This window comes from Pteronotus mesoamericanus, unplaced genomic scaffold (genome assembly GCF_021234165.1).
Source record: "Pteronotus mesoamericanus isolate MK-2021 breed Mesoamerican mustached bat unplaced genomic scaffold, CSHL_Meso_final scaffold_54, whole genome shotgun sequence".
In the NCBI taxonomy this organism is placed as follows: domain Eukaryota; kingdom Metazoa; phylum Chordata; class Mammalia; order Chiroptera; family Mormoopidae; genus Pteronotus; species Pteronotus mesoamericanus.
Window position 1 is genome coordinate 18360904 of NW_026555321.1, and position 25452 is coordinate 18386355.

Below are 25452 nucleotides of genomic sequence, written 5' to 3' on the forward strand. Positions count from 1 at the left end.
TCCAGTGGTACAGCCTCCCCTATCACCCAAGCAGGGTACTGGAGGTGTGCCCTTTGTGTGAGCTGAGTCCACCCTCCTCTTGCAGTTGGGCCTTGGTTGCTCTTGGCAGGTCAATTGCAGGGTTTTACCTAGGCCAGTCAGCTGCAAGGACTGGCTGTGACCACTGACCACCAACCTCTGCCCTCCATGGAGGATCAGCTGTGCCAGGGGCAGAGTGGTGGTGCTTCGATGTGGTCTGCAGCTGTCCACTGAGTACATTGGTTCTGGGGTTTCCTGGGTAATGCAGGCCAAGATCAGCCCCTACCTGTGTTTTGCCCGGGGCACCCTGCGCCTAAGCTGTAAAGCAATCTGAGATGGCTGCTACTTGTGCTGGGCTTGGAGATTCCCAGGAGAAGCCAAGATGTGACTCTAAGCTGGGTGCTGCTACTGCTCACTGATGCCAGCTCTTGCTTGTTTGATAGGGTTTAGGAGCCAATACCAGCCATTCTTATGGTTGGAAAAGCAGCTTGGGTAGGCCTGTAAGTTAGGTGGGTAGAGCCTCTGTGGCTCTCCAAGGTGGGTCACACTGTGTTAGCCAGGTTGACGGCGTCACAGATATGGCACCAGCCTACAGACTGTGTAGGGGGAGGGCTCAGCAAAGGGACAATGACCTCTGCTCACACTGATGCCAGACATAAGGTGTAGTAGGATGTGAATTTTAAAGCCCTAAGCAAGTATTTACTTTCATATCTGTCTCCTTTTAAACAAAAATCTCTTTTAAAATGCTGTTGACCCTTGAACAAAATGGGTTTGAACTGCGCACGTCCACTTCTATGTGGATTTTTTTTGATAAATATGTACAGTACTGAGGGAGTCCCCCTCCTGTGTAGTCTACGCGGCTGTCGTGGATGAAGAAATAAGTCATTCCAGACACTCTTGGTCTGCTAGGAGAAAGGGGTATGATTCCCTCTAGTGGAGAATGCCCTGAGCCCTTCTCTGAAATGGCTTTTATTGAGAATGATTTGTGCAGGGGTATACAGCATACATGTGTGCAAAGCTTATCAATCTACATCAGAGGGCTATAGATAACAATAAAAGGAACACATAGATCAGCCTTGGGTTAAAGTCTGTTAGACATACTGATGCCAGATGGTCATTAAGCCAAGGTTCAGGGGCTCAGGAATCTTTTCCCTTGCTTTAAGACTAAACACTTGGTTTTGCTTTATCAGGGCAGTGCAAAGCAGAGCAAGCTTCAGTAAATATAATGCATTCTTTAGGCCAGACTTCCCACTGGAACCGTTGGTGCTAATATCGGGTCATGCAGTTCATATTGGGTCCCAGCATTCCTGGCTTTCCCATCAAAGCTTAAAGATCCCTCTCAGGGCCTGGCTCATGCAGGGCTGCAATCCCCGATACCACACAAAGTGGTCCCCAGTGCAGTGCTGTAAATGTATTTTCTCTTCCTTTTGATTTTTCTAATAACATTTTCTTTTTCTTGCTTACTTTAGTAAAGACTACAATATATACTACATATACCATACAAAATGTGTGTCAGTTGACTGTTTATGTTATTGATAAGGTCAACAAAGTATGTGTCAGTTGACTGTTTATATTATTGATAAGGCTATTAGTAGTTAAGTTCTGGGAGACTCAAAAGTTATACTTTTTGATTGCATGGGGGACCAGTGCCCCAACCTTCACATTGTTTTAAGGGTCAACTGTATATAGAATTAATACTGCATACTTAAAATTTAATCAAAATTGTTTACTTCAACTGATGAAGTTTGGAAAAATTAGAACTATTCACTTAAAAATTTTAAGTTATTTTTGAGTGGAATACAATAATAAGGATTGAGATTTTTTAATATTTTCTTCTATTTTTAATTAATTTAGGCAGTAAGAAGCAGTATTTATGGTCGTCCAGGTGCTTGCTATGTTGATATACCTGCAGACTTCGTAAACCTTCAGGTGAATGTGAATTCTATAAAGTGAGTAATAGTTATACTAGAGTTTTTCTTAATTGTGTTATTATAATGCTCACTTTTAAAAAATCTACTTAGCAGTTTATAAGTTAATCATCATTTGTCTTAACTTTTGATGACTTAGTAATTAAACCTAATCCTAGCTAAAGGGATTCTCTTAATTAAAATGGCATTGTTTAGTAATTATTTTGGGATTTAATTACTAAATATAATACTTGGAGCTTCCTGAACTCCTCATTTGGTACTGTTCTTTCAGCCCCCATAGGTAACACATCCTCATTAATGTGGTATGATTATTTAGAGTCTTTATAGTATAAACCAAAAGGTGACACTGGTGAAAAACTATTAGAATGCAATATAAAAAATTTTAGTCTGTCTCAGTGATTTAAAAATATTCCAACATCAGATGTCTGTTCCTTAAATAAGGACTGAGTGACCAGTAGGTATAAGGAACATTAAAAAATGAAGAAAAAGAAAAACTTTACACTGGTATCTAAGTCACCCCTGGTAAGGATGTGCACTTGGGTTAATGCATGACCCTGGGTACCACTTAGTACATTCCTGCTATTTGCACCAAGTGTCTTTCTAGTGACTGCAGAGAGAAAGTGGGCATTTCTGTACCATCAGTATATCAAGGAGTGGTTTCTATTTGGGAGAATCAGACCGAAAGGACATCTGGTCTGCATGATACCTGACCATGATACTCAAAATAATGCTATTGGGCAGGGGGAGAGAGAGATGAGCCTCATGTAAGTTAACTCTATGAGCCTTCTTTAAAAATTCTGTAAAGGTTTGAGTGTCCTTTTTTTTTTTTTGGTGTTAATGCCCAGGTTTTGAACAGTATGGTGCTTATTAATGAGAACAAATGAAATAAAAGAATGAGGACTTGGTGTCCAGAAATGCTTAATTATACAGTTTTAATATTTCTTTTACTAATGCATGTTGTAGTACTAAAATATTGACTTACCCAGTAAGTGGAAATACAGTGAGGTAGTTAAAAGCACCGACTTTGGAGACAGAATGCATTAGTTCAGTCCAGTCACTGACCCATGCCCTATTCCTGAGGCAAGTTACTTTCCGAATTTTTTTTCCTCTGTGGTGAAATGGAGATAATGGTAATACCTAACCTCATTGTTTTGAACTTTAAATGAGAATAAGTGGGACAGAGTAGGTATTAAATATTAGCTTTTAGTATATTTTTACTATTACTACAATAACAACTACTACTACAATGTTAAGCCATTAACTCAAATTTCCTGTCAATGAGTTACCCATTTGACTCTTAGTAGATACTAGTGAATAACTGTTAATTTACTAGGTGTAATAAAGATATGGTTATATAGATGAAAATCTATCTTTTAGAGCTACAAGGGGAAGTTTTTAAAAGTCTTGATGCCTGTAATATACTTTAAAATGATTGAGGAAAAAAATATTTATATGCATGTTTGTGTGTGTATGCGTGAAGCCAATGTGGTAAAAGGATATTAGTTGTTGAATCTACATGGTAGGTATATGGAGTTTATTGTACTTTTTTTCCTTACCTTTTTATATATTTGATATATTCACAATAAAAAATTTGAAAGTTGGTCTCTTTTAATTAGCAGAACTCTTTTATTTCCAGGTACATGGAGTGCTGCCTGCCCTCTCCTGTTAGCATGGCAGAAACTTCTGCTGTATGCATGGCAGCATCTGTTATTAAGAATGCCAAACAGCCCCTTCTTATCATCGGGAAAGGTAGCCTTTGAGTGGAACTGTGAATCTTGCTAGGCTTTCGAAAGAATGCTGATTCTATTTAGAAGTTGTCTCCATTATTATCATCTGCTCTAATGTTTGAAAGTGGAATAAGAGTTCTCTTCATCAAAATAGCATTATATATTAGTTTTGAAGTCCTAGAATTGTTATAGAATTCTCATTCTTATCCCTTTAATTGACTATTGCATTTCTTTGGTCTTATGAGTAAAATGCATTTTTTCCTATTATAAAAATTTTTTATATAAAGTTTTGGAAAATCCAGAAGATTAGAAAGAAACCTCTTCATCCAAAAACAACTATTTTTAACAAGTAGTACTTTTATGTTGCTTTCTGTGTGTATATTATATATGCTGTGATCATACTACACGAACAGTTTTATATTCGACTTAGTTCATTTAACATTGTAACAACATTTTTTCATGATCTTAATTTTTTTCCCTACATTAAATTTTTAAAAAAGATTTTATTTATTTGTTTATTTTTAGAGGGGGGAGAGGGAGAGAGAAGGAGAGGGAAAGAAATATCAGTGTTTGGTTGCCTCTCACATGCCCCCAACTGGAGACTTGGCCTGCAACCCGGGCATGTGTCCTTACTGGGAATTGAACCAGTGACCCTCTGGTTTGTAGGCCAGTGCTCAATCCACTAAGCCACACCAGCCATGGCCTCCTAAATTTAATTTTTAATGTCTACTCATGTATATACTAAAACTATTCTGGCAAATATTTAAGTATTTGCCAGTTTCTGTTTTTTGATTTTTTTTTTTAAGAACAGCTATGACAAACATGTTTGTGCTTATAGCTTTTTCCATATTAAGTATATAAAGCAGATTCTCCAGAAAGAAAATTAACTAAGTGAGAAGGTATTCGTATTTTAAGGCTTTTGGTGCATATTATCAAATTGCTTTCTCCCAAGGTACTGTATCAGTTTATATTGCTTTCAGCAATTTATTGTGGTATCCATTCTGTGTTCTAGAACTGAGGAAGCTGTGTATCACTTATGACCATGTTAGTCAGTTGGCAACTACTAAGAGACTATTGGGTTGGCCAAAAAGTTTCGTTTAGTTTTTTCCCCTAAGGTGACTCTAGTAGTTCCTAGTTGTCTTTAACTTTGTTTGAAACAATTTTGTTAGATTGTATTATGACACCTCCCTAAATATCAGCTTGCATTTAAACAAAACTTACCAAATTTGGTGCATTTTTATACAGCCATTTTAATATTGAAGATGGAAGAAAATAAGCAACATTTTTGGCGTATTATGCTTTATTATTTTAAGAAAGGTAAAAACAACTGAAATGCAAAAAATGATTGGTGCAGTATATGGAGAAGATGCTGTGACTAATTGAACATGTCAAAAATGATTCGCAAAGTTTCTTGGTACTATTGGCATTTTGGCCAGATAATTCTTCGCTGTGGGGCTGTCTTATGCATTAGAAGATTTTTAGCAGCACCCCTGGCCTCTACCCACCAGCGGCCAATAGTGGGTAGCCAATAGTGGGAAATAGCCGACCTACTCAAAATATGCAAATCAATCAACTGACATAGTCAGAATATCCAAATCAATTAAGTTTTTGGTGAAAATGAAAAATGTGTCTTTTATTTTATAGAAAAAAAGCGAAATGGACTTTTTGGCCAACACAATATATAGAAACTAAAAATTGTTTTGATGGAATGGTAGACAACAGAAAAAAGTTGAAGTCAGAACTGAGTTGATGTATTAGCTCTCTGATCTTGGCAAACAACTGCTTTCAGTCTCAAATACCTGACTTGTAAAAAAAGAGAGATTAACTTTGTCAGGAGTATCATCATTGTTAAGTAGCACAATAAGTAGATGGAGTTCAGTGGATGCTAGTTTTCATTCTTCCTCTAACCAATGTTTAATGAGTGATTATAAGGCAGGGAGTACAGAAAACATTTCTGAGGTATATAAAGAAATAATTGTCCCCCTGCCTATAGGAGGACAGATCTGGTAACAAGTCACTGCAGCATACTACTGAGAGCTGTATATGGAGAGGTACGGAGGATTGTCAAGGGAAGCGGCAGTTTCTTCATGAGGAAGCAGAATCCTCAGAAGAGATGGACACTGAGACTACTTGAAAAACAATGTCTGGTAGATCACTGAGTGGAAAAAGAGAACAAAGGCAGTTTGAGAAGAGAGAACTGGGTGGGCAAAGATATTGAGGGAAGAAGAATACAAGGAAACTTTCTGGATGAGAAAAAGGAACCATTTACTTTTCACCTTATAGGTATGAGAAAAGATTTTTCCAAGGTAGTTTTATGAGGGGGAGCAGTGTATTAAATCTGAACATACACTGTACTATTTATTGGGATTTAGTAGAGGATTATAAGTTCTGAATATGGAGTAATATTTTACTAGCCCTGAAAAAGAGTATAAAACAAAATAGCTAAAAAGAAATATAGTGGCCTATGATGACAGTTAAAATGAAATCATCCCCATATTCAGACGAGATCGGGTGCATTCAGGATGGTATGGCCTAGACGAAATCATCCCCATATGCAAACAGTGAGCTGTTCAGAGTGTCATTGGAATTAGCACGTGGTTATTCTGCAGACACACTCTGAAAACAAATGTGTAACCGACATGGGTTAGCTCTGTTGCAATCACAAAATTGTAGAGCCTGTGAAGAGATCTACAGAGATCTTTAGAAATGTATGCCCCTTGTTAGAATTTCCATGACAAGGATAGGAGATTAGGGAGAGCTTCCCCTGGGAGAGCCAAGTCCTTCCTTGCCCACCTGGGCCTACCAGTAGAGGTAGTATGTTCAGGGAATCGTGAAGAGTAACTCAGTAGAACTATAGCACAGAACAGGCAATGGAGAGCAGCAGGAGATGAGATGCAACTTTTGTTTTGAGGTAGACATCTTTTAGAATAATTGAGAATGTTATTGGAGGGGAAATTAGAACTATTGCTTTCTTAAACATTTTTAAATAAGATAAAAACCACAGTCATTTGTTTTGAGGTTAAGCCCCGTATAAGCAGGAGAACATTTGAGAAGTTTTAAAAGCAATTTCATATGAACTGTTTTGAGCGTCACGGTGTCTGGAGCTTAACTGACTTGTCCAATATTTTTGCATTTCTTGTAGGTGCTGCTTATGCCCATGCAGAAGAGGGAATCAGGAAATTGGTGGAGCAGTGTAAATTGCCATTTTTGCCAACCCCCATGGGAAAGGGTGTTATCCCTGACAATCATCCAAATTGTGTAGCTGCTGCCAGATCCAAGTGCGTAGCATTCAGATTTTTTAAATACAGGGACTTGGCAGATTTTAGGCTAATTAATTTTATGTGACTTTAATAAATCTAGGGGGCCCTCTGAAAGAATCATGTAATTTTAAACACACCTGTGTCTTTATAGACTTCTCAGCACTTTAAAAGTGTTGTCCACTATCTCCTGACTCTCATGGTTTCAGATGAGAAATTTATAGTCATTTGAATCATTGCTCCCCTATATGTATCATGCTGTTTTTCTGTGGCTGCGGTCAAGATTTTTCTTTATCTTTGGTTTTCAGCAGTTTGATTATGATGTGTCTGGACAAGATTTTCTTTTAGTTTATTCTGTTTGGTGTTTTCTAATTTTCTTGAATCTGTAAATTGATGTCTTTCATCAGATTTGGAATGATTTTGGTCATTATTTCTTCAAATATTTTTTTCTGTACCAATATCTTTTCCCTCTCTGGGACTAACACATATATTAGACATGTTGATAATGTTGATAATGTCCCATAGGTTTCTGGATATTTGTTCAATTCTTTTAAATCCTTTTGTCTCTTTTACATTTTCTATTTCTTTGCTGAAAACTTTTATCTTCCCTTGTATTCAAGAGCATTTTGGTTCGCCTTATGGAACAGTTACAATAGCTGCTTGAAAGTCTTTGTTCACTAACTCCAACATCTGGGTCATCAAGAATTAGCGTCTATTCGTTATCTTTTCTTTTGAGAATTGGGCACATTTTCCTGAGTCTTTGTGTATTAGTTTTGCAGTGTGTCCTGGAATATTGAATATTATGTTGTGAGGTGCCAGGTCCTATTGAAATCTTCTGTAGAATGTTGCTTTTTGTTTTTTGTTTTTTTTTTGTTTGTTTGTTTGGTTGTTTTAGTAAGCAGTTATCATGGTTATGTTCAGACTGCAAATTCAGTCTTGCTGTGGGCTCCAGCATCACTCAGTTACAAAGTCTTTGCTCTGCAGTTTTGGGTCTGACTACATGTGCACAGCCCAGGGATGAACCCCAGACATGTGCTGGTTCACATCCAGAATTAGGGATCTCTTTTTTCCCTAGGAAGTAGTCCCTCTCCCCTCCTGATTTCCAGGAGTTGCTTTTCTTGGGGCCAAGCGGCATAAAGAAAGAACAATAAAAAATAAAGGGGACTGCCCCAATAATCTTAACATGACAGAGGATTCTTATAGTTCTTCTTGCCTAAAAAATGTTTCTCTTGGAATTTAAACTGCTTGGGAGCTACTACAATGCTGCTATGCAACAGGGCTGCCCTCAGAGCCCAGCTGGTAGAGAGAAAAAGACAATTCTGAGCTTTTCCCGTGCACTCTTGGCTTGCAGAGGTCCCTTTTCCCGATCTGGCCAAAAGGACAGGTATTTGCCACCCTCCAGTTCTGTAGCTGTGGCTGCCTGGGACAAAACCAGGAGATAGAAGAGCGGGAGGAAAACCTTGAAACCCACCCCTTGTGTGCTCCCCTTGTTTGACTCCTCTCCCAACCTCCCTACTATTGTTTACTTTTCAGAATCCTCAGGTTGTTGCTTTTTCTATTTTGTTCAAGAGTTTCCTGTTGTAATCAGTGGGAGAGCGAGGCTGTAGTGGGCCTATCCAATCTTGGCTGGCACTGGACGTATCCTCTTTTTAGATTTTTAAAACACACTTCTTGCCCTGGCTGGTGTGGCTTAAGTGCCAACCTGCAAACCAAAGGGTCACTCATTGAATTCCTAGTCAGGGCACATGCCTGGGCTGAGGGCCAGGTCCTCGTAGTCGGTGCATGAGAGGCAACCACACATTGATGTTTCTCTCCCCCTCTTTCTCCCATCCTTCCCCTCTCTAAAATTAAAAAAATAAAAATAAAAAAGCACACTTCTTGTTAAACTATATATATTTCTTTAATTTTTTGAAATTTATTATGAAATATTCTCAATGTACAAAAAAAGAGGATAATTTAATGTAACCACCACTCAGTTTTATCAAATATAACATAATATTAAATAATATGTCATTGCTTTAGGATTTTATTTTTAAGAAACAAAAATTATATAGATTTACCTAGTCTTCTCTGCATATTTTTTTCTGATCTCATTCCTTCCCTCCTTTTCCACAGTTTACCACCATTAGGCATTTGGTATTAGACAATATTAGACAATATTTGGTATTAGACAATATTTTTCATATTGTCATGCATGCACTAAAATTAATTTTGAGGATTTTTAAAACATAATGTTTGCTGTGCAACCTTTAGTTGTTGCTCATTTAATGCTATCTTAATAGACTATATCTTTTTATATTAGTATATATAGTACAGAAACCAAATTAATTTTTACACTGTTTTTAAAAAATATACTTTAACTTGGATTGAACTGAAAATTATCTTTGTTCCAGCCAAATTTTAAGAAGATAATATCAATGACATTAATAGTATTAAAAAGGTTACAAGGGACTATAATTAAGTGAATCAATGATATCAAGGGTTTTAGAGTATCTATAAGCAAATCTATCCTCCTACTTGTAGTTTTTATTGTTAATTTGGGTGCACAGGACCAATACCCTACATGAGGAAAACTTTTCTGAGTTTACACTTGAAATGATAACTGAATTTCTGTGAAAAATAGGCTATATCACTGAAGAAGACAAAAGCAGAATAAAAAAACAAAACAAAAATAACCAATTCTCTATGGCAAAAGATAGGAAAAATGGAAATAGCCAAGAAGCAGAAAAATAAGAAGTTAAAAAAAAAAAACCCACAGATATTATGATAATAAATTCTCCTGGGGAAAGGCAGAGACATTTAGATTGGATCACTAATAATAACAGTTATGCATTATAAGAACCACATCTAAAACAAAATAGAAACAAGCAATGTTTGAGGTGAGCAAGAAAGCAAGGGTGGCTATATTATTATCAGTGTGAATATCAAAATAAAAAGAATTATAAAATTAAAAGATATGAACAAAAATGTTAAGATTTATAAAATAAAACTATTAGAAATATACTTAATATAATATTTTTGAAAGAAACTCAGGAATCTCAGTCAGTCAACTTAAAAATACATGCTTCTAGGAATCAGTATGAAGTATTAAGGTTCAAGCATAAAGATACGCAACCCAGTACTATTAATAACAAAGAGAATATCCAGCAATTGAGAAAAGGTTTAAGAAATTTAATATATATGTTCAGCAAAATGGGTAGCATTTAATTGTATTTAAGAAGAACTCAATGACAAAGGAAAACATTAGATAAGCAAAAGTATACGAGACAGTATTAAATAAGCTCAACTATGTATAAATATACTTGCATAGAAAAACAGACTAGACAAAAATAACACCAGTATATTAATAATAGTTTACATTTATAGTATCACTGGGTGCTTTTGGTTTATACTTTTCCTGCTTGTTCTAGACCATCCACAGTGGACTTGTATTAATTTTTTTAATAATAAAAAAGTAACCGGTGAAATAGAGTATAGAATAGAGTATACAGTCCTATGGTAATATTTTTCTACTTATTTCATCTTTTATATTACTATTTAAATAGAATGGCATCATAAATTATTTTAGATTGAAAGTTCAAATTTACCATAGAAGATGGTTCTGAAGACTAATGTAAGTTCCAAATTATTTAGACTTATCCAAATATATACTTTAGAAATTAATTTTAGAATAATTCAAATAAGAAACATAGATATACTTTTTGTGTTATATCTTTTTTTTTCTTTTTAATAGGGCTTTGCAATTTGCTGATGTAATTGTACTCTTTGGTGCCAGATTAAATTGGATATTGCATTTTGGACTGCCTCCAAGATATCAGCCAGATGTGAAGTTTATCCAGGTACTCAGAGAAGATAGATTTAAAATCAGAGCTTTCTGTAATGTATTGTTCTTCTCAGCCATTAACAGCTCTGCTTTCTTCTTGGCTTTTATAAAGAGCCATTTCTCCTTTTACAAAAGTAGAATTTTATAAATTGTCTAACATAATTACAGGTACCAAAGCAAGCTGCCTTTTCAAGCCTGCAAAACAATGTACCACTTCTGAGCAGAAAACATATCAAAATCAAGCTTTAAATAATTTGAAAAGTATAATTTGCCTCTTCTTTGTAGTTCAAGTATATTTAAAGGTAGACAAAAGAGGTTTAAAGTAGGATGGTAAATTAGAACAAAACATTCAGCATTGTTAGGGATTGAGTTGTTCTTTTAGATAACTAAACTTTCAAATACCCTTTGGTTAGAAATATCTATAAACAGAGCTGTTTTTACCTGTATCACTAAACAGAGTGTTTAGAATATATTCTGACTTTCTTTTGATGACTTTTGTATCATTATGATCCTATCTATATAAGCTGTTTCCTTACTGGTGTGTACAGTACTGCCCACATAGTGGCATTCAAACCTGTTCATCGTTCACAGATTGTGTATGGCATTTGATGATCTAGCTACAATTGCTGTCTTCTCCTTATTTACCTTTTACTTAAAGAGTCAATTTCTAATAGCTGATTGGGCCGTTGAGAAGTAAAACCACAAACAAGCAAGACCCGGGTTGTACCTGGAAAATGCTGCCTCTTCTTGGATTGCCCCTCTCGGCTATATCCCCTTTGGGGTGGCCAAATTACCGCTCCTGGCAGAAGCTGTTTTTACTTGCCATAGCATCCAGAAATGGACCTTCTGAGTAAATGGGACGGAAGCCTGCCATGCTCTAGGGGTGATTCTTAAAATGCGGTTCCTGGACCAGCACCATCTGGGAAGCCTGTTAGAAATACCCGTGTGGGGCCCCACCCCAGACCTATTGAGATCAGAAATTGAGGCAGACTCTTGGAATCTTTAGTTTAACAAGCCTACCAGGTGATTCTGATATATGTAAAAATTTGATAATTGCTCTAAATGGGCCAATGTAATTAAGTGGCAGCTTATTTTTCATTAGATAAAAAAACTATAATTGATCAAGTCAAATGTATTCCTTTGGGTATGGAGGGAACAATACCAAAATTCTACAGAGTAGAATTGAGGGAAGATGATGAGGTTTCTGTACTAGCTGTGATACTCATATAGTCTCATGGATTTTTACTTTGATTAAGGAACTTCTTGAACATCAAATCTTTATCATGTTATATGCACGGTGGGCAAAAGTAGGTTTCCAGTTGTTTGCATGAAAAAAGACAGGCAGGTTTTGATTTTTACAACTTTATTAACTCGAAAGAATGTCACAGTGGCACAGTGCACTTGGGCACAATCTCATCAGTGCTCAAATTGCCAGCCTTCATTATGTACACATTCTTATAGTCTGCTTGCTGCACTCAAGCACATTTTGGCACCGAGTTCTTACCTACTTTTGCCAACCCTGTGTACGTGGTTCATTTATTCTGCCTCAAGTGACTTCTTAAAGAATTTAAAAATAAATATGGCTTGCTCCTCAGTCTTGTCTCTTTTTTAGGTTGATATCTGTGCAGAAGAATTGGGGAATAATGTAAGACCTGTTGTGACTTTGCTAGGAGACATAAATGCTGTCACTAAACAAGTAAGAGCTTTCTGCCTGGGTTTTAACTTATGTGGACTGGTCTTTAGAGTAGTCAGTTCTTTAAAACGTTTCAACCTTGATTCACTTCATGACAGGTCTGATAATATCTATTTTAAACAAAATTTATGACGGAAAGATTTTTTTCTTTTTCTTTTTCAGCTACCATTTACATTCAATATTATTTTGTAGCAGTTTCAGGTGTACGCATAGTGATTAGACAGTCACATACTTTACAAAGCATTCACTTGATATTTTCAGTACCCATCTGGCTCCACACGTAGTTATTTAAACATTATTGACTATGTTTCTTATGCTGTACTTTACATTCCTGTGATTATTCCAGTGTGTACCTCTCAGTCCCTTCGCCTTTTTCACCCAGTCCCCCAACTCCCCTCCCCTCTGGCAACCATTAATTTCTGTGTTTATGAGTCTGTTTCTGTTTTGTTTGTTTGTTTGTTTATACTGTTCTTTAGATTCCACATATAAGTGAAATCATATGGTTTTTGTCTTTCTCTGACCGACTAATTTTATTTAGCATAATGCCCTCTAGGTCCATCCATGCTGTCGCAAATGGTAAGATTTTGTTCTTTTTTATAGCCCAGTAATATTCCATTGTATATATATACCACAGCTTTTTTATCCACTCATCTGTTGATGTACACTTGGGTCGCTGCCATATCTTGGCTATTGTATTAAGATAAATAATGCTGCAATGAACAGAGGGGTGCATATATTCTTTCAGGTTAGTGTTTCGGACTTCTTTGTCTATATACCCAGAAATGGAATCACTGGGTCATAGGCGTTTGACCTTCCATTTTTAACCTTTGAGGAACCCGATGGAAAGCTATTCTTAAGTATAACTTTGGAACTTGGTAAATCCAGCTTCTTGTATATAGATCATTTTATGTGAGTAGGTTAAACATTTTTGGAAGATGATTAAAAATTTAAAGGCATTGAGTAGGCGAACAGTCATTTATTAAGTAGGATTCAGCTATGTGAACAATTACAATACATCTTCCAGAGGCACTAAACTTACAGCCAAGAGGGGGCTTTATGTACTAGAAAAATCTAACTTAGTATATTTCTTTAGGCAATCAAGAGATTTTTACTCTTCAAAACTGTTGTCAGTGACTTGTTCAGATTCTTATTATTTGAACATAATTTATACATTTCCCTGTGACAGGAGATAAAATATCATCACATTTATCACTTGATTTTGAATATAAGTTGATATTGTTACCATTATTATCACGATTATACAATATTAGGATGCAATCCCCAAACAAATATTACAACACTCCGGAGCATTTGGTCCTTGTTATGGGAATCCCTAGGTACGGGGCTGTGGGCCCTCCTGTAAGGGCTCCGGAGGGGGCGGTTTTCCTTCTAGTGCCAAAGACCCAAGGAGGGCTCAACGGCCCGAGCCAGTGCGGTGAGGTGGCACTTCACTGCGCCTGTGGGAATCCCAACGCCTGGCAGAAGTCTACACTGACCCAAACAAAAGTTTTCCACGTTACCTATTTCACTTCTGTCAGTTGTTGGCTGCCCAGGGGGATGAGTGATGAGTGATGTAATGAGTATGTGTGACGTGACGAACAGGAGAGTGTAGCAGTATTGTCTTTAAGAAGAGATTTTTATGTTAATATCATTTGTTTATTTTCAAGAAGGAAAGAAAAAAGTTTGTGTTTTTTTTAGCTTTTAGAACAATTTGGTAAAACACCATGGCAGTATCCTCCAGAGAGCAACTGGTGGAAAAGCCTGAGAGAAAAAATGAAGATAAATGAAGCTGCATCCAAGGTAACACTGGACCCACTGAAACTCAAGAGTGGTTCAGTCCCCTCATAACATGGCACGTGCATTCCCAGAACCACCATGCTATGGAAAACCGCGTGGGAAGAACCTCTGGGCTCCTTGGGGAGAAAGGGTTATGGGCACAACTCTTAACACTGCTGTGAAACAATAAGATAGGAACCTAATAAAAATGATGGCAACATCTTTCATTCACATATATATTTATCACAATAAATATGGCACTTTACCTTGAAAAAGACCTGAGGTTTCTTGCGGAAGTAGGCATTGGAAGAGTTTATAGCTGTGAGTCGCTGTGGTAGAAGGAGGTTGATCTGACATTGGACAGAAGCTTGTAAGAGCCTGTGTGGGCAGGTGGAGCTTACTGTGCTCCGTTTGACCTTAACACAAAATTACAATGAAGGTCTTTTGGAGCCTTATTGGACCATATTGGGCATGTTTTGGAGCCTTACTGGGCCATATGGTAGGGCATGTTTTTCTACTTTTAAAATGTAAGTCTTTCAAGGCATGCATTTATAATAAATAGGTGTTTCATCAAAATTGAAATTTTTATCTAATGTACAATGTTTTTCTTTTTTTTAAATTTCAGCTTTATTGAGTTTGACGTATAAAATTGTGAGATATTTAAAAGTACACCATGGTAATTTAATATGCATATATGTTATGAAGGGATTCCCCCAATATAATTAATTAACACATTGACATCTCACATTATTATTATTATTATTATTATTATTATTTAGTGAGAACATCATAGCTGCCTTAATTCAGGTTCAGTTTTTCCTAGAAATTCTTTTGTGACTTCCTCATGTGCAGCTGTGGTGTCGCCTGATAGCTAAAGGCCTTGGAAATCATAGCGTGTGAAACCACCAAAACCACCTACTGCTGGCACTGAAAGGAGCCGCCCTGCAGGATTTGGTGTCCTCTGTTTAAAGTCTTTGTGTATGGGTAGTGTGTCCTCCTTATGAGAAGGGTTGTCCCTGATTTTTTTCACCGTTTTGTGTAGTTCTATGCATCTTGGTTCAGTGGGGTGTAGATGGAATCATACACAAGCACATATGGAGTTTGAGTTATGCTCGTGTTGTTTCCTAACATATCAGTCATCTCATTTTTAAAACAAGCAGAATTGCTTATGCATGATCCTATGTTTCATTTGAATTTTAATCAGTGACTATTTCTCTTATCAAGAACCAGTCTTCCATTTCCTTAATGGCGTCATGGTTAAGTCCTTCCTTTCCCTAGGAGTCACCTTAGTTTACAATGGAAGGAAGTTGTCTTGTCTTCTCCGGTGCAGGAGTATAGCAGGTCCCTTATCCTGCTTGGGGATACCCTCCAGTGGGCCGAAGCAGCACAGCTGAAGGGGCAGTGCTGGGACCAGGCGGGACTGTTGCTGCCACAACCCCACGTGGCTTTCTCTCAGCTCAGAGACTCTTTAGAATAGTGGGTGAAGCAGATACCCTTTACACCCCCATGCAAGTGAGGAAGAACCGGAGGTTCTCAAACCCTGACTTTAACCCAGTGTTTCCAGTTATCTTTGCTATAGGACTCCTCCATGTTTAATATCTTCATGTGCATCATGGCTCTCCAGAAAGAGGGATATTCCCTGGTTTATTTTATTGTGCCCCATACTGGGACTGTGGGACCTATCTTTCTTAGCATGTCCAGGAGAACTGGTCATAGATCAATTAGATCCTCAGAGTGACCATTGGTGGCCATTTGGGAACTTCATAGCTTCCAATTGTTAACCTATTTCCAAGTAAGTCTGATAGCAGCTTATTGGCAGTGTGTATTTTCCGATCTCAATCTAATATGATTATATTTCCCACTAATATTTTAGATGTTAGCTTCCAAAAAATCCCTGCCTATGAATTATTACACAGTATTCTACCATGTTCAAGAACAACTACCCCGAGACTGTATCATAGTAAGTGAAGGAGCAAATACTATGGATATTGGACGCACTGTGCTTCAAAACTACCTTCCTCGTCACAGGTAAAGCTTCTAAAAAAGAAATTACAATGAATTATAATACGTTAAACTTGAAACTACAATTATGCAGATTAATAAAACATTTGAAAATTGTGTATATCCAGTGTATAAGGACATAGTTCATAAAAGTATTCTTAAGTGAGGTCGAATAGAGATTTTGGGCTTGTATGTCCTCAAGATCATGTGATAATTTATACGATCAGTGTTCTAAGTATATATTCACAGTCTCACAAGCAGTCATGAGTGACTTTTCCCTCTCATTCTGCTTATCTCTGACAAATTAGTTCCTCACAGTCTAAAACTATATTAAAGAGGTTTTTTGCTGTTCTCTATTTTTCCATGAGCCATGTGACTGTCTAGATTTATGCTAACCCCCACCATCTGTGACATCCCAGAGGGTTTCATTTTAGCTTTATTCTCCAATAGGCTTGATGCTGGTACTTTTGGAACAATGGGAGTCGGTTTGGGATTTGCTATTGCAGCTGCTGTAGTGGCTAAAGATAGAAACCCAGTACAGCGGGTCATCTGCGTGGAAGGAGACAGTGCGTTCGGGTTTTCTGGCATGGAAGTGGAAACCATCTGCAGGTAAAACAGCATCCTAAATCAGAGCATTCCTTTCTCTAAAATATGAAAAATTATACACAAGACCCACTTGCCTAACAAATGCCAAGCGTTTGTCACATGTCAGGTGCCTGGTGCATAGCCCTACACAGATACTCATAAAGAACTCCAGGGTCTTTCGCAACCAGGACGGCAGGCTCGTGACCTCTTTGTGGCCTTGCAAAACCCTGCAAAACTGTAGGGAGTGGTTTTGAGACCACTGAAAAGAAGTTTTGTCCAAGAAAAGCTTGTTTTCTGCAAGGAGACAACAGAGCTTGCTGCTTGAAAGCATGGCTTCTGGGTCTCATGACCTGAATTAAAGTACTTGCTTGACCACTGCAGAGCTGAGTGACTTAGGTTAAATCATTCAACCAAGCTTTGGTCTCTTCTTGAGTAGGGGCAGGAATAGTAATAATTCCTACCTTCGGGGACTGTTGTGAGGAACAGCTGAGATGTTCTAAAGCCTGAGGTGACTGCTCCGTGAGGTGAGCTATGCAGATGATTTTTTATACTTGTGAGGATTCATGGAGAAACTTGTAAGTTGTAGGTCCTGCTATAGAAGTATGGGGATTTTTTTCTCCCCAATTTTTTAAACTAGAAACACAATGCTCTTCTTAGCCAGGGCTCCTATCAAGACTTCTGTAAATCATGTTTTGGGACTTTCAAAATGTTGGTATATAAAACTTTGAAAATCAGAGGGAAAGTGTGTGCCTGTTAGTTGACGACCAAGTAATATACCCCTGGAAGATGATTTATAGGGAAGTCAGCCTTCCGGAGAGCAGAGTAAAGCCATTCTCTTTGAGCATAGAGAGCATGTGGTTACCACAATCCTGTTACATAACGATATGCAGCTTTGTTTTGTTTTTACACCTGATATGAGAAATTATGTCTGTAGAAAATAAAGCCCATATTCTTTTGTCAGTCATTAGTAAAGTTTTATCAGCCTTTTTTTTGGTCTTTATCCTACTGTTTAGCATATTGTTAAATACTCCCTTTTTCTCTAGTTATTACCTCATGTGATGTTTTTCTAGTTATGGGTGAAGCAATTTGAGAGGAGAGAATGTATGCTAGCCACTCGTGTACCTCCCACACCATCTAGCACGTGCTGGCTGTGTATGAAGAGTTCAGTAAATAGAAAGACACCTTTCAAACAGTCCTCCTAGGCACCACCCAGAAGTGGTGGTGCTTCAGAGGGTATCAAGCATGGAAGGTGTCACTCTTATTAACACCTGGGTCTATGAAAACCAAGGTTCAGAAAATCTCAGTGATTTCCCCCAGGGTCGTATTTGCATAGAAATAGAACCATAGTTGCCTACCCCTAATCTTGCCTTCTTTCCACTGCTCCATGATGTTTCTGTTAATAATTTGATATCCTTTTATTCTTTTGATATTCTTTTATTAGGATAATATTACAAAAAAAGTTTATGGAAAACTATCCACTTCTAAGTTAAAATTTCAACTTGAAGAAAAACTGCTTTAGATGAAGAGTTATTTCCTTTATATTTTGCCATCAATTTTAGGTACAACTTGCCAATTGTACTTTTGGTGGTGAATAATAATGGAATTTACCAAGGTGTTGACAGAAATTCTTGGGAGGAAATGTTAAAATTTGGAGATGCTACTGTTTCGTAAGTAACCCAGAACCCCTGTATATTTACTTTCTCTCATCTATTTTACGTTTTTTAAATTTATTGATTTAAGAGAGAGAAAGAAAGGGAGAGAAAAACATTGATTTTTGTTGTTCCAATTATTTATGCATTCATTGGTTGCTTCTTGTATGTGCCCTGACCAGGGTTCAAACCCATAACCTTGGAGTATTGGGACAATGCTCTAACCAACTGAGCTACCTGACCCAGAGCTCTCTCCTATTTTACTCTCTTTTAAAAGTCTGCTGTATTGGAATGTGCTTCCATGCTGTGAGTATTGCTTATTTATGTCGTCAGCACCTTTAAAGGGCAGGGGACCTGTCTGCATGGTTTCTCTTTGCTCAGCCATCTACGATTGAGCACATCAATAAATAGTTAATGATTAGAGGCCACTGAAGACCCAGACAAATGCGTTTGATGCCTAAGCCTTGTTAATTAAAGAAAGAGCTTATTGCAAAGTGCTCCAAGTGCACGATGTAGGAATATGTATGTTTACATCCAGAAGTCTTCCTTCCTTGTACCACTTAGCTAAATCTTGATCATCTGATGTGGAGCCAAACTGAGACAATACTTACTATAGCTGGCAGTGGTGTGTGAGAGAGAGATGTGAATTTGTGAGTCAGCCTGGGAAGGTAGAGCAGGGGGTGGGTATGTTCACTTATGCCTTGCTTCATTTGTTGTTTTCTTATTTGCTATTCTGCATTCCTTTTTTTTCCTTTTTCTTTGGTGTCATAATAGTTGATGGTTAACCTGTGCTATTTAGTGTAGTAGCCACTAGCCGCATATAGCTGTTTAAATTAAATTAAAAATTTAGTTCCAGACAGCCCAGAAATAAACCCTCACTAATGTGATCAATTTACCTACAACAAAGGAGGCAAGAATACACCATGGGGAAATGACAGTCTCTTCAATGAATGGTATTGGGGAAACTGGACAGTTACATGTAAAAAATGAAACTGGACCACTTTCTTACACTGTATATAAAAATAAACTCAAAATAGATTAATGACTTCAATATAAGATCTGAAACTATAAACTTTAAGAAGAAAATACGGATAGTAAACACTTTGACATTGGTCTTAGCCATGTCTTTTCGGATATATCACCTTGGACAACGGCAATATAAGCAAAAATAAACAAACGGGACTATATCAAACTAAAAATCTTCTGCACAGCAAAGGAAACCATCAACAAAAAAGAAAAGATAAGGGATTAATATTCAAAATATATAAGGAAACCATACAACTCAATGTAAATAAAACAATCCAATTTAAAAATGGGCATAGGACCTCAATAAATATTTCTCCAAAGAAGACATACAAGTGGCCAATAGATTTATGAAAAGATGTTCAACATCACTAATCATTAGGGAAATGCAAACTAAAACCACAGTGAGATATCACCTCAAACGTTTCAGAAAGTCTGTTATCAAAAAGTCAACAATTAAGTTTCAGTGAGGATGTAGAGAAAAGGGAACCCTCATACACTGTTGGTGGGATTTTAAATTGGTACAGCCACTGTGGAAAACAGTATGGAGGTTCCTCAGAAAATGAAATATAGACCTACCATATGACCAGCAATTCTGCTTCTGGGTATTTATCATAAGAAAACTAAAGCAACAACTTTAAAAGATATATGTACCTCTATGTGCATTGCAGCATTGTTTACAATAGCCAAGATACGGAACCTACCTAGATGTTCATTGATAGGTGGATGGATAAAGAAGATGTGAGATATAGATACACAATGGAATGTTACTCATTAATAAAAAGGAATAAAATTTTGCAATTTTCAACAACGTGGATGGACGTAGGGAGACATATTTTGCTAAGTTAAATAAGTGAGACAGAGAGAGACAAATACCATATGATTTTACTTATATGTGGAATCTAAAAAAACAAGTGAACAAACAAAACATAAACCAACTCATAGATACAGAGAAGAAAATCATGGTTTCCTGTGGGGCGGGAAAGGGAGGATGGGAAGAAAAGGTCAATAAGAGGTACAAACTTCGAGTTATAAAATATTATTTATTTTATAATAAATATTGTATGTATTATACTTATTATTTATAGCCACTGAGATGTAGAGTATAGCACAGAGACTATAGTCAGTAATATTTTAATAACTTTGCACAGTAATAGATGGTTAATATCATAAGGTCCATAAATGTCAAATCACAATGTTGTATACCTGAACTTAATATAATAGTGTATACTTTGATTAAAAGAGAAAACCTTAAAAACAACAGTAAAACAAGCAAAAAATTCAGTTTCTTATATTATCTAGTCACATTTCAAGTGCTTACAGCAAAGGTTGCTAGTGGCTATTATATTGGATATAAATAAATATAAAATATTTATTTAAAACTTTTATAAAAATGTAAAACTTTTTATCATCACAAAAAAGTACATTTGACTTTAGTGGATAGACAGTGTAAAACTATGGACAGTTTAGTCTACTGGCATCTCAGTTTAAGTGTTGGATATAAGGTTATGCCTTTCCAACACTTAGTTTCCACAAGTTTGGCCTGAATGTTTCCACAAATTATGTCAGAGAATGATACGATTTTTTTTTTCTATTTACTGTGATCTACTTTTTCAGGGTCCCTCCAATGTGTCTTTTGCCAAATGCACATTACGAGCAGGTCATGACTGCATTTGGAGGCAAAGGGTATTTTGTGCAAACACCAGAAGAGCTCCAAGAATCCCTGAAGCAAAGCTTGGTGGACACAACTAAACCCGCTCTCATCAACATCATGATTGAGCCGCAAGGCACGCGGAAATCCCAGGTAGGTGCATCTGCTAGAACACCCGGTTATCAGAGGCTTCTTTCTCAACCATTTCTGAGTTTGGCATTTTTACTTATTTGTTCAATAAGTATTGTTGAAGTATGTGTTAGACGGGTGCGAAGAATAGCATGGTGAGCAAAACCAGGTTCAGCCTCCCCTCCTGGAGCTAACAGGGCAGCAGGGGAGAGGGGCAGTCCAGTCACCTCCCAGCTCAGTGCATTACAGCAGAGTGAGGCAGCTTCTCCAAAGGAGAGGAGCCCAGTTCTGAATGGATGCACCACAAAGGAATCTGACTTACGTGGTGAGCACAGAGAAGGCTTCTCAGAGGAAGTGATGTTGAAACCAGTCCAAGGGATAAGTAGGAACAAACTCAGCGAAGAAGGGGGAAGAGCTGTGTGAAGGCGGTGGCAGGAGGGAGCATGGCAAGTCTGAGGGACTGATAGGAGGCCAGCCAGCAGGCAGAGTGAAGGAAGTGCAGTGGGAGGTGAGACTAATAGGATGGTTTGTGCCATTGCATTCAAAATTAGTTATTTTGGCCGCTAAAACAAAGTGTGTAGCATGATCCTCTTCCAACCCAGATGAAGTTGCGATTCATACTTAGTTTTGAACTCTGATCCTGGTCCTACCCTTTCCCCTCTCTTATATACCTGTCTTCCATGCTTACACATTGTGTATTGACCATTGTGTTTAGAGCAGATAAGTTTTTCAAGTAGTGTTTGTCTTGGTTCTTTATACATATACCTACTGTGAGATCTTTTTGAACAACGACAGTTGACAAATGGGTGAATGGACACTTGGACGATCAATGAAATGAAAAGGAACTGATTTAGAACCTATAAAATACACATAATTCTTCTAAAATCCTAAGACTTTGGCAAAAGGAAGAGATCGGAAGTATAACGCAGCCAGAAAACAGTTAACAAAGGAACAAAAATTACATACCTATCAGTAATTACTTTAAATGGACTGAATTCTCTAATTAAATGACATCCAGTGGCTGAATGGATAAGAAAGCAAGACACATCTCTGTGCCGCCTACTTCATGTGTAAGGGCACATGTGTAAGACACATAGACTGACAGTGAAGCAATAGAAAAAGATACCCCATGCAAATGGAAACCGAAAGAAAGCTGGAGTAGCTATACTCATATTAGACAAAATAGACTTTAAAACAAAAACTGTAATAAAAACAAAGGCATTGCATAGTGATGAAGAGGTCAGACCAACAGTAAGATATGTCATTTGTAACTATTTATGCATCCAACGTAGGAGAACCTAAGGAGTGCACCTTAGGTTCATTCCTAATAAAGCAAATATTAACAAACATAAAGGGAGAAATAGAAAGCAATACAATAATAGCAGGGAACTCTTATATCCTACTTAAATCAATGGATAGATCAAAATCAATAAGGAAACACGGCCTTAAACGACATGTTAGACCAGATGGACTTAACAGATACATATAGAGTGTTTAATCCAAAAGCAACAAAATATGCATTCTTCCTAAGTGTACATGGGACATTCTTTAGGACAGATCATATCTTAGGTCACAAAACAAGTCTTCATAAATTTAAGAAGATTGAAATCATGCCAAGCATCTTTTCAGACCACAATGGTCTGAAACTACAAATCAATTACAAGAAGAAAACTAGAAAATTGATAAATACGTGGAGATTAAACAACATGCTACTGAACACCTAATGGGTTGAAGAAATCAGAAAAATTTAAAAAATACCTTAAGACAAGTGAAAATAGAAACACAACAAAATTTATGGAATGCAAAAAAGTAGTTATAAGAGGGAAGTTCATAGCAATAAATGCCTACCTCAGGAAAAAAAGAAAAAGCTTTGAACTGGAAAAAGAGGAACAAAACCCAAAGTTAATACAATAGTCTGTCCTTACCTAAAGTTTTCCTTTCCATGGTCAACTGCGATCTGAAAATATTAAATGGAAAATTTCAGAAATAGTTCATCATAAGTTTTAAATTGTATAACATTTGAGTAGTGATGAAACCTTGAGAGCTGTGTCGAATGTGAATCATGTATTTGTCTAGCACATTCACTCTGTATAAGCTACCCCCTGTTAGTTACTTTATAGCCAACTAGGTTATCAGATAGACTGTCAAAGTATCACAATGCTTGTGTTCAAGGAACCCTTATTTTACTTACATAGGCCCCAGAGCCATTCACATAACTTTTATTATACTATATGGTTTTCATTTTTCTATTTTGTTCATAGTTCTCTATGAATTTTGGGAGATATTCCTGGAGAAATATCATTTTTTATTTTCTTCTTTTATAATTCCATGAGGATTATTCTTCTATTTCTTGCATCTACCTCTTTGACATTATGTATCCTTATACCAGTAAAATATCATACATCTTGGTGCCCAAGCTGTTGATTGTCATTGATTGTCTGTGTGTCCATTCACTATTGGTCATAAATTCACAGTGGAGGCTATTATACCAGGCGGACCTAATCTCTAGTCCTGATGCCCAAGGCACACGTGTGGAGTGGTATTAGTCCTGGAAAGGCTTTCATGCACTCCACTTCCTACCCAGGCTCTTCTCAGACCTGGGAGCTTGGCCCCTTTTGGGTCTCCTTCATCTCCTCTCTTCTTTTGAGTGTACTTCTGTTTCTTTCAGACTGTCTTAATGGGAGAAGACCCAGCAAGTCATTAGGGTTGTTTTATATAACGAGGAAGAGAGGTTCATGTTGGGTTTTTTTAGCTCCTTTTTGGGTGAAGCACCAGGCCAAAAACAAACCTTATTTACCACCAATGTGGTAGCCGTGCTTATAATGGGACTTTTAGATTCTACAGCAAGCAAAACACTGAGGATATAGTTTGAGACAATTATTTCTTTCAACTGAATGTTTGTTGTCTTTTCTTTTTCTAGGATTTTCACTGGCTGACCCGGTCTAGTATGTAAATAAAAATGCCAGTAAATGCTCTTGAGGAGTTTTCTCTTCCCTCTAGGAAGGAATTTTCTTTTCCACAGCAAAATAGCTATGATGGTAAAATTGTTGTACAAAGAAAAATCAATAACATTTCTAAATGACATTATATAATAACTGATTAAGTGTGGAAAAGTTACCAGTGTTCAACCACAGAAATAACCATTTACAGATGAAAGAAGAGAAAGGGCTTTATTAAATAATAGCATTGTAACTGCCTCATCCCTGAATTAACACCAATATTCTATTAATAAATATATTTTTAAAGTCACCTATCTTTTATTTACTTCTTTATTAAAATTATATTTTATTGATTATGTTATTACAGTTCTCCTGATTGTCTCCCCTTTGCCCCCCTCCAAACAGCACCTCCTACTCCCTCAGCCAACCCCCCGCCATTGTTCATGTCCATGGGTCATGCATATAAGTTCTTTGGCTACTCCATTTCCTATACTGTACTTTACATCCCCATGGCTATTCTGTAACTACCTATTTGTACTTCTTAATCTCCTCACCTCTTCACCCCTTCCCCACACCTCTCCCATCTGGCAACCATCTGGTAACAAACTGCTTTTCTCTTGCTCCTTTTAAGATTCTCTCTTTATCTTTAACCTTTGGCATTTTAATTATGATGTGTCTTGGAGTGGGACTCCTTCCACCCATCTAGTTTGGGACTCTCTGTGCTTCCTGGACTTGCATGTCTATTTCCTTCGTCAGATTAAGGAAGTTTCCATTCACTATTTTTTAAGATAGGTAGCTCTAATTTCTTGCTCTCTTCTCCTTCTGGCACCCCTATGATGTGCATGTTGGACCTCTTGCAGTTTTCCCTGAGGCTGCTTATGCCATCTTCATTTTTTTTTAATTCTTTTTTTCTTCTTCTTGTTCTGATTGGTGTTTCTTGCTTCCTTATATTCCACATCACTGATTTCATTCTTGGGTTCATCGACTCTACTGTTGTTTCCCTATAAATTGTTCTGTGTGTTTCAATTAGTGAATCCTTCTCTTGTGACTGGGTCTTTTTTATGCTGCCGAGGTCCTCACTAAGTTCCTTGAGCATCCTTATAATGAGTGTTTTTGAACTCTGAGTCAGATAGATTGTTTATCTCCATTTTGTTTAGATCTTTTTTTGGAGTTTTGATCTGTTCTTTCATTTGGGCCATGTTTCTTTGTCTCCTTGTTTTGGTAGCCTCTCTGTGTTTGTATCTATGGATTAG

The 25452-nt window shown here is 37.1% G+C and overlaps 1 protein-coding gene across 1 annotated transcript in view; it reads left to right on the plus strand.

The window, feature by feature from the left end:
- HACL1 (2-hydroxyacyl-CoA lyase 1) overlaps positions 1-24489 on the plus strand; it is a 33925-nt gene extending 9436 nt beyond the window's left edge. Inside the window, exons 7-17 of the mRNA XM_054595448.1 lie at positions 1873-1967; positions 3583-3695; positions 6816-6951; positions 10664-10769; positions 12366-12449; positions 14145-14246; positions 16096-16250; positions 16674-16832; positions 18368-18475; positions 21098-21284; positions 24181-24489. Of these exons, the coding sequence (XP_054451423.1) occupies positions 1873-1967; positions 3583-3695; positions 6816-6951; positions 10664-10769; positions 12366-12449; positions 14145-14246; positions 16096-16250; positions 16674-16832; positions 18368-18475; positions 21098-21284; positions 24181-24213 (1278 nt within the window). The 3' untranslated portion in view covers positions 24214-24489. The remainder of the gene's footprint in view (positions 1-1872; positions 1968-3582; positions 3696-6815; positions 6952-10663; positions 10770-12365; positions 12450-14144; positions 14247-16095; positions 16251-16673; positions 16833-18367; positions 18476-21097; positions 21285-24180) is intronic.
- The last annotated feature ends 963 nt before the right edge of the window (positions 24490-25452 follow it).